At 53.7% G+C, this 9,991-nt stretch overlaps 1 protein-coding gene across 4 annotated transcripts in view; it reads left to right on the forward strand.

Moving 5' to 3' along the window:
* The window catches only part of TSPAN18 (tetraspanin 18), a 204,050-nt gene extending 194,188 nt beyond the window's left edge, over positions 1–9,862 (forward strand). For 3 of the 4 annotated variants that reach the window (XM_052652650.1, XM_052652651.1, XM_052652652.1), the window contains 2 exons: positions 4,499–4,582; positions 7,035–9,862. In XM_052652650.1, coding sequence (XP_052508610.1) covers positions 4,499–4,582; positions 7,035–7,082 — 132 coding nt within the window. In that variant the 3' untranslated portion in view covers positions 7,083–9,862. The remainder of the gene's footprint in view (positions 1–4,498; positions 4,583–7,034) is intronic. The other variant, XM_052652653.1, reaches the window with a different exon arrangement.
* The last annotated feature ends 129 nt before the right edge of the window (positions 9,863–9,991 follow it).

Raw genomic sequence — 9,991 nt, forward strand, 5'->3', positions numbered from 1 at the left:
CTGTGTTACATCTGATAAGAATGAAAATGCTGGAAATACGGTGAGAATTACCAAGATGAGACACAGAGGCATGAAGTGAGCAACCACTATTGGAAAAATGGCACCGATAGCCTTGCTCAGTGCAGGGTTGCCAGAAACCGTCAGTTTCTAAAAACATACAATATCCGTGAAGCACAATAAAACGAAACGTGCCTGTAAGTTCACCCAGTAAGCAAGTGGCCGGTGTTACCTGCATAACCACTTCTCCCCAGGTTACTGGTGCTTCTTGTCTGGGTGGCCCCTCAAAGCACCGTAAGTCCAGGCTGTGTTGGGTAGAGGGAGTGGGGGGGTGGGGTATTGGTGGCAGGAGGCGGACTCGGGGGTGGAGGGAGGAGATGAGTGGCAGCCTCAAGGAATGATGGGAGGCTGGAAGCACCTCTCCCAGGCTTCTCCCAGTCTCCTTCCCTTCCCTCTGGAACAGGCCCACTTGCTGCTGCTGTTGTTCTATATGTCGGGGTTCTGACACTTTAAAAAGAGATAAACAGAGCAAGGCTTCCCCAGGTGGCGCTAGTGGTAAAGAACTCACCTGCCAATACAGGAGACAAAGGGTGATACAAAGAGCTGAGAAAAGAAGATAAGCAAAAGGCAAAGGAGAAAAGGAAAGATATACCCATTTGAATGCAGAGTTCCAAAGAATAGCAAAGTGAAAGTGAAGTCGCTCAGTCGTGTCCGACTTTTTGTGACCCCATGGACTGTAGCCCCGCAGGCTCCTCGGCCCATGGGATTTTTCCAGGCATGAATACTGGAGTGGGTCGCTATTTCCTTCTCCTAAAGGACAGGTAAAAAAGCCTTCCTCAGTGATCAATGCAAAGAAATAGAGGAAAACAATAAAATGGGAAAGACAAGAGATCTCTTGAAGAAAATTAGAGATACCAAGGGAATATTTCATGCAAAGATGGGCACAATCAAGGACAGAAATGGTATGGGGCTAACAGAAGCAGAAGATATTAAGAAGAGGTGGCACGAACACACAGAAGAACTATACAAAAAAGTCTTCATGACCCAAATAAACACGATGTGTGATCACTCACCTAAAGCCAGACATCTTGGAATGTGAAGTCAAGTGGGCCTTAGGAAGCATCACTACAAACAAATCTAGTGGTGTAATGGAATTCCAGTTGAGCTATTTCAAATCCTAAAAGATGATGCTATGAAAGTTTTGCACTCAATATGCCAGCAAATCTGGAAAACTCAGCAGTAGCCACAGGACTGAAAAAGATCAGTTTTCATTCCAATCCCAAAGAAAGGCAATGCAAAGAATGCTCAAACTATCACACAATTGCAATCATCTCACATGCTAGCAAAGTAATGCTCAAAATTCTCCAAGCCAGGCTTCAGCAATATGTGAACCATGAACTTCCAGATGTTCAAGCTGGATTTAGAAAAGGCAGAGGAACCAGAGATCAACAGAGATTGTCAACATCCGCTGGATCATGGAAAAAGCAAGAGAGTTCCAGAAAAACATCTACTTCTACTTTATTGACTACACCAAAGCCTTTGACTGTGTGGATCACAACAAACTGTGGAAAATTCTTAAAGAGATGGGGATACCAGACCACCTGACCTGCCTCCTGAGAAATCTGTATGCAGGTCAGGAAGCAACAGTTAGAACTGGACATGGAACAACAGACTGGTTTCAAGTCAGGAAAGGAGTGCGTCAAGGCTGTATCTTGTCACCCTGCTTATTTAACTTATATGCAGAGTACATTATATGAAATGACGGGCTGGAGGAAGCACAATGAAGATTGCTGGGAGAAATATTAATCACCTCAGATATGCAAATGACACCACCCTTATGGCAGAAAATGAAGAACTCAAAAGCCTCTTGATGAAAGTGAAAGAGGAGGGTGAAAAAGTTGGCTTAAAGCTCAACATTCAGAAAACTAAGGTCATGGCATCTGGTCCCATCATTTCATGGCAAATAGATGGGGAAACAATGGAAACAGTGAGAGACTTTATTTTGGGGGGCTCCAAAACCTCTACAGATGGTGACTGCAGCCATGAAATTAAAAGACGCTTACTCCTTGGAAGAAAAGTTATGAACAACCTAGACAGCATATTAAAAAACAGAGACTTTACTGTGCCAACAAAGGTCCGTCTGGTCAAAGCTATGGTTTTTCCAGTGGTCATGTATGGATGTGAGAGTTGGACTATAAAGAAAGCTGAGTGCCAAAGAATTGATGCTTTTGAATGTGATGCTGGAGAAGACTCTTGAGAGTCCCTTGGACTGCAAGGAGATCCAACCAGTCCATCCTAAAGGAGATCAGTCCTGAATATTCATTGGAAGGACAGATGCTGAAGCTGAAACTCCAATACTTTGGCCACCTGATGTGAAGAACTGACTCATTTGAAAAGACCCTGATGCTGGAAGGGATTGAAGGTGGGAGGAGAAGGGGATGAAAGAGGATGAGATGGTTGAATGGCATCACCGATTTGATGGACATGAGCTTGAGTAAACTCTGGAAGTTGGCGATCAACAGGAAAGCCTGGTATGCTGCAGTCCATGGGGTCGCAAAGAGTTGGACACAACTGAGTGATTGAACTGAACTCAAAGTGATACAGGTTCGATCCCTGGGTCAGGAAGATCCCTTGGAGGAGGGCATGGCAACCCACTCCAGTATTCTTGCCTGGAGAATCCCCATGGACAGAGGAGCCTGGCAGAGTCGGATCTGACTGAAGTGACTTAACACAAACACAGGCAAACAGAGCAAGGGGGTTGGCGATTTGAGTTCCGCCCCAACACGGGTCTGCAGGCAGATCCAGGATGGCCCCAGGCCTGGCCAGCTGCATGGGGCTTCCCTGCCAGCTCTGAAGCCACCTCCAGCCACGCTGGGTTCCAGACCAGCTGGCCTGTGGAAGGGCGCCCTTAGGACTTCAACCACACAGCGCTTGGGTGGGCTCCCAGTCAGCTAAGGCCTTCTTTCCTTGTCGTCCTTGCCAGGCCTGGGGTGTCTCAGCCTGACCATGGCACAGGCCTTAGAAATTGCCTGGGGCATCTGCTCGCCACGTAGGTTCCTAGGCGCCGCACCGGATCCCCCCGATCCAGAGTCCTGGGGGTGCGGCCTTGGCGTGTGTATTGTTAACTACTTCCCAGGAGATTCTGACATACCTTCAGCCCCAAGAACACTGTGGATCCAGCTCACCATGCTGGGGGTGCCTGTTCATCTGGGTGTATCCCGTATGTTTGCCGGGTGCTCAGACAGGGGCCTGTGGGGGCCTTCCCTGCCCAGCCCCCACCAGCCTCCAGCAGGAGGGCTCATGCCATCTGCCTGGCCACTCTGCCCAGGTCAGGTCCTGCTGTCCGCCTGCCCGAGTGCAGCCTCACGGTGTATCATTTCCACTTCCAGCCAATGAGGCAGAGCTGGGTGACTGACAATGCGTGTGAGCCCCCAAGAATCACCTAAGAAGCACCCCCAAATATCAACAGGACCCAGACACAGCCACTGTCACCCAGGGACCAGGAGTGATTCCCTAACCCCCACCCTGGCGACTCCTTCCCTTGCAGGTCCTCTGGCTGGGCCCAAGGAACATGCAGAGTCTCCTAAAAGAAAAAAAATTCTCTCTCTTTAAAAATACATTCCTTTCAAAGCAAATACCATGCATTAGTCTCCGGTCAGCCTGGTGCAGAGAGAGGGCACGTGGGCACAAAGATGACCCAAGACGTGAGGCACTCAGGGTCAGATGGGGTGGCGTCACATGCTGGTATGCTGGCCCTCTCTTTCTGGCTCATCTCTCACTGGCTCCATCTCTGTCTCAGTCTGTATATCCTGAGGACTGCTTGAGAAAGCAGTAGTAGCACAGGGATTCAATCCATTTAGAAGGGGCACTGTGAGAGCTGAGGTGGCCCTGGAAGGCTGCCTGGAGGTGGTGAGGTATGTGCTAGGTCTTGAAGAATGGGCTGGCTTTCCTTAGGGTGGAGGTTGCAAACCAAAATCCTGCTGCCGGGCTGGTAATGGGGAGGAGCAGAAAGGGTGGGTGTGGGATGATAGAAGACGGTGGGGACTGCGAATCCCCAGGGAGCACCTGTCCCCAGGGAGAGCCACATAGAAATGATGGCCTACCTTACTGGATCTTCTGATCTTTTTGAGAGCAGACCGGAGTCTAGACAGTTACTGGAAATTTTCCAATATTCCCATCAAAAGAGAAAAAAAGGTCTGTGTCTGATTGAGCAGCAGTCAAGCTGGCCATTTTCAGCCTTGCCTTAGGGGCTGGAGGGCCAGGTGGGTCTCTGGTGCGTTGCTTCCAAATTGCTGGGTTTATGGGCTTCCTGCCTCCCAGCCCCTCCCTGCTAAACTCTCCCACCAGCAGTGGGACAGGGTAGGCCGGCTGCTGCCTGAGCTCTGGGGCCACATGCCAGTGCCTGGGCTTCACTCCCCAGTCGGGAGGCTGGCCCCCGACCCCTGTCCCTCCTGGCTTTGGCCTCACCTCTGGTCCTTCTCCGCCCCCCTCCCCCCACCAGGGCTGTTACACGGTGATTCTCAATGCCTTCGAGACTTACGTCTACCTGGCCGGAGCCCTGGCGATAGGGGTGCTGGCCATCGAGGTAAGTGAAGGCCCCCACTCCTGCAGTTCCCCAGAAGCAAGACACCCTCACAGGGTCTGGGGCAGACACTCCCCTACAGCCTGCACCCCCAGCCTACCTCCACCTCCAGATCCCTAGCTCAGGACCCAGTGGGACCCCACTTCAGGAACTATGGGGTGATAAGCCCAGCCGTGCCTGTTTGCCCCCTGAGTTGTTATGGGGCTCTGGACACATCTGAGCAAGTCTCCGGGCAATGGGGATAGCCAGGCCCTGAGAGTCACTCGCCCCCAACCCAAGGTCCAGAGTGAACTCTGAAGGATCAGTGCAGCTGATCTGAGGGAGGGGCTACAGCCTTTGCTGCTGCTCCTGCTGCTAAGTCGCATCAGTCGTGTCCGACTCTGTGTGACCCCATAGACAGCAGGCCAACAGGCTCCTCTGTCCCTGGGATTCTCCAGGCAAGAACACTGGAGTGGGTTGCCATTTCCTTCCCCAACGCATGAAAGTGAAAAGTGAAAGTGAAGTCGCTCAGTCGTGTCTGACCCTTAGCGACCCCATGGACTGTAGCCTACCAGGCTCCTCCCTCCATGGGATTCTCCAGGCAAGAGTACTGGAGTGGGTTGCCATTGCCTTCTCCGCAGCCTTTGCTTCTGGATCAGGCCTTTTCTCTGTGGGATGTTTAGGGCCCCGGGGCCTTGTTAACCTCATAAGTTGCAGATGGAGTCCCAGCAGTGAAGATCAGAAGGGCGCTGAGCCCCCTTAAAAGGAAGGCCTCTGCAGACGCTTAGAGCCGCCACTAGGTAGCGCTGTGGCCAAACGGTGGAGCTGCCCGCTTCCTTCTATTCACCCCTGTCTGGGATCTCAAATCCCCTGTCCTGGAAAGTTGCACAGTTTTACCCACGCCGGTTGATCTGAAGAAACGGGCGGCCAGTCCTTGGCCAGCGGGGAAATGAAATCAGGAAACGCAATCCTCAGCCTCCTCCTCCCACCTAGCACCATAAACCTGGACTTGCTTAGCTCCTTACTCTGTCCTTTGTTCACTCGCTCAGTCGTGTCCAACTCTGGGACCCCATGGACTGCAGCCCGCCAGGCTTCCCTGTCCTTCACCGTCTCCTGAAGCTTGCTCAGACTCCTGTCCATTGAGTACTGTGTCCTGCAGTCCTAGAGCAGTTTTGTGGAGACTTTCGAGGATGGGGAGATGGATTTATTCATTCACCCGTTCATTCACTCATCAAGCATAGATTGAGCCCCAGCTGTGCACCAACACTGTTCTAGGTGAACAACTCCTCTCCTGGGAGGAAGCCATGATCAAGAAACATAGATCAGTACCAGGCCCCCTGGGAAATCGCAGACGTGCTACCCTGCCGGAAGAACACGGGCTTCCGGAGTTCAGCTCCCAGCTCTGCCTCTCTCTGCGCACAGGATGCCCGAGCCAGTTTCCCTATTTGCAAAATGATGCTAAAAGTGGGCTCCTATAGCACTGTGGACGTCAGAGGTGGGGGGACCCTGAGACAGGGGCTCATTAAACAGTGTCTGTGCTCCCAGTCTGCCGTCTTCACACCCAGCCCACAAGCCCAGCTGCGGCCTCTGTTGGGGAGTGGGGGGCAGAACCTCAGCAGGGACAGTCCTCATATGCCTCGCTTCCCCCACCCAGAGCCCCTCCCGGAGGTTCAGTCAGGAGCCTGTGGTCTGGGGACTGTGCCTTCTGCTACTTGCAGGAGCTCTGGCATCGGGGTACAAGCCAGCATGAACAAATAGGCATCCCTGAGTCAGGGTCTCTGCATACCCCACCCTCCCAGGGCCCTTAGATTGGTGTTCAGTGGACTGTGCTCCTAGTTTGGGGAAGGGCTACGTCTTTCTTGCCTGTCAATAACATTCCTAGAAAGTTTTAATTTAACATCTGCTATATAACAGGCCTCATTAAGTTGTCAATCACCTTAGACTTCCCACCTCACCCCCCTCCTGTGAGCTAGAAGAAGGGGAGTGCAGGGGCTCTGAGACTGGCCTCTGGGCTCAGAATGCCTGGACTCCAACCCTGGATTCCTCATTGTCGCTGTGTGATCTTAGGTGGGTTCCTTGACCTCTTGGGTCTCACTTCCTGATCTGTGAAAATACTTCTGAGAAAGCATTTAGAACTGTGCCCAGCACATGGTAAGCTCTTGATATATACTCAGGCCCAGAGAAGGGAAGTGTTTGGCCCATGTTTGCTGATGGCAAATAAGGGAGCTGGATTTGAACCTATGGCCAAAACCCCCTTCTTTTCATGACCACACCACATGAGGGGACAGTGGCTGGCAAGAGGGGCTTACCCCCCCGCCCAGGGCAGGGTCAGGAGTGCCTGCAGCAGAGCATCCCAAGAGTGACGGGTAAGCCCCCTTCCTGTGCCAGGGCAGGCAGCCCCATATCCTCGGGGTGGGATAGCCCCCTGGAGGGTTATGAACCCAGACTGACAAGCCAAATCCTACTTTCTTTGCAGCTATTTGCCATGATCTTTGCCATGTGCCTCTTCCGGGGCATCCAGTAGATGGTGTGGCCTGAAGCTTGAAGACACACCCCGCCCACCACTGCCCAGCACCCAACGCCATCCCCTCCCCCGCACCCCTGCCCTCTTGGCCCCGGGGGAGGAGGTGAGGCCATCATGAGTGGCCAGGAAAAGGGGCAGAGGAAAATAGCTATTTTTTTAACAAAACAAAATGAAGACAAAACTATGGACTGATACAGCCCGTCTGGACTCAGAGTGGGCACCGCAGGTTCTCTGCATGGACCCGCACACACCCAGGAGGCAGTCTGCACTGGAGACCAAAGCGACGGCAGGGCCAGGCCCCCTCCTCGGCCCAACCAGATCCGGCAGCCTGGGACCTGGGCTTCAGGACTGGGTGCCAAGAACATTGAGGGTGTCGGCAAGAAGGAAGCAAAAGGAGATGGTGGAGGAAGGCTGGCGGAGCCCAGGGGCCCCCAGGAGACCTGGTCACCACGTCCTCGAGGACTTGAAACCTCCTCGGAATCCCTGGTCCCCCGAAGATGGAGTTGTCCTGCCTCAGGCTGGGGCCAACATTAGGATCCAGACACTGGACTGAAGAATGTCCCGGCTGGTCGGGTCCACGATTCCCCATCTGTCGGACCAAATAATCTGGAAAGTCCAGAGAGGGGCAGTTTCTCATCCACAGTCACACAGCACACGCATGGCCGTTCCGAACAAGAGCCCCGTCTCCCCGAGGCTGCCTGTCGCCCCTCCCAAGCGTCTGCTGGTCCCAGCGGATCTGCTCTCCCAGCTCCCTGGCCTCCGCATCCTGGTTTCCCCAGGAGAGGGCACGCTGCTCAGGAGTTGCCTCCTCCCAGCTCCACAGCTAAGAACGTTCTGGACTCTACCCTCCCTGCTCTCCACACCCCCACCTCCCCACTCTTCTCGAAGTCCCAGGCACACGCACACACACATGCACACACGCACCACAGCCCCTTTTCCACACTGCCCACCTTTCCCCACAAGGCCCTCCCTGGGCTCCACCAACTTCCTGGCTCCGAGGGCTGAAAGGAACCCCCAGGATCATCTGGCTCGCCTCTCCTCACTCAGAGTTGCCACTTGGATGCCTTCCACAAGACCCCTGCCAAGACTTCTCCATCTTCTTCTTGCAGACCTCCAAGGACAGGGAGCTCACTACCTCCCAAGACAGGCTTCTTTTTGGACTGCTCTGACTTTAGCATCAGCTCAATACACGCAAGAGGTTTCTGTTTTTCTGTGGTTTTGTCCACGTCATGCCACTTGCTCTCTCCTCCTGTCCCAAAGTGTGAAGGCCACACATGGTCCCCCCCGAGCCCCTTTACCCTCAGGCTGAAGAACCCCAGGCCACCTCGTCAGTTTTGCTCTGACACAGTTTTCCGGTCCTTTCACCATCTGTAGCACACACTTCTGAGTGTTTCCTCAAGGATCTGGCAGGGGGAGGTTTCCTCACAGACTCACCCACACCTACACAGCACCCACAGATCAGCCCCTTATATATGCAGGTCTCAAATTCTAGAGCAGTGTTGACAACTGCATTGCAAGATGTCTCGACCCTGACCAGTCAGGAGTGGCAGCTGTGCAGAGGATCTGAGCTCTGGTCTGGGCTCAGTGGGCAAGGACAGCGTGATCTTGATAAGTGATGTCTGCCAAGCAACTCGGGCTGGATTGGTGATGTCTGCCACAGGCATGGGCGTGGAAGGGGCGGTATGTTGCCTTGCTCTCCTCCTATCATTGTCCCTCCTTGGGGTCTGGGAAGGACCCTTTCTCACAGGCCCTATGCCAGCTTCCAGCCTCCCCTCCAGCCTTCCAGCCTCCAGGAGACAGAGCAGCGGCCTAGAGTTCATGCCCCCCTGCTCTGCCACCTGATACCACCAGAGCTCGGTGCCTGCTGTAAAGACTTGGTTTGACCCTCCTCTTATTGCCACCTTCCCGCCTTGCACCCTCCCCGCCGTCCTCTCTGGTCTGAATCTTTCCATAGTACTCCTGTACCTGGCTGCTCTGGCACCTCCATAAATGATGTTATAAACTCCCTAGAGACCCGGCATCCCCAGGACCCCGGAGGCCATGCAGCCAGCACCCCGGCCAGGTCTCTAGACCCACTTGGCTCCAACTTCCTGGCAGAGGCAAAGGGCTGGTATGAGGTGGACAAAAAAAAAAAGGCTGGGGTTAGAGTCAGTTTGGGCAACTATGTGGCTTCAGTTTAGGGGTGCCCTAGGCATCATGGCCCCATCCAGTCCCCCCTGCCCAGGAGAATTTGGGGCCTTCAAGGTAAGAAGAACCAGGCATCAGGAACCACCCCCCACCCCCAGGTCCCTGAGATAAAAGGCTGGTCATGGAGGAACACCTGGGGGAGAAGATGGGTTTGAGGGTGGATGTGAGAGTCTCTCATCACCAAGCGCTTTCCATAAAGGGTCAAGGAGCCCGGATCTGCCCCCACCAACTATATTCCGGGGCTGAAAAGGGGAAGCAGGCCTCTGCTCTGCAGCATTAACGCAGGCTGGCAGCTATTTGCGAGGCTGTCTGTGACCATTCTGAACAGGCCTGAGAAGGCAAAGCCCAGCCCCAACAGCCCTCAATGGGTACAAATGGCAATTTAAGGGCTGCTGGGGTGGGGGTGGGGCTCCCTAGGTGGCACTAATGGTAAAGCAGCTGCAGGCCAATGCAGGAGATGTAAGAGATTCGGGCTTGATCCCTGGGTAGAGAAGATCCCTGGAGGAGGGCATGGCAACCCACTCCAGCATTCTTGTCTGAAGAATCCCCTGGACAGAGGAGCCTGGATGGCTACAGTCTGTAGGGTCATAAAATCAGGACATGACTGAAGCAACTTAGCGTGGGGCGGGGCGGGGCGGGGCGGGGCATGGAGTTTCTTTGTTGAGACTTGCGGAGCCTGAAAATAGACCAGGAACCAGGGAGACTGTGCAGTTGGCCACTAC

The sequence above is a fragment of the Budorcas taxicolor genome, chromosome 15, assembly GCF_023091745.1.
Source record: "Budorcas taxicolor isolate Tak-1 chromosome 15, Takin1.1, whole genome shotgun sequence".
Taxonomy (NCBI): domain Eukaryota; kingdom Metazoa; phylum Chordata; class Mammalia; order Artiodactyla; family Bovidae; genus Budorcas; species Budorcas taxicolor.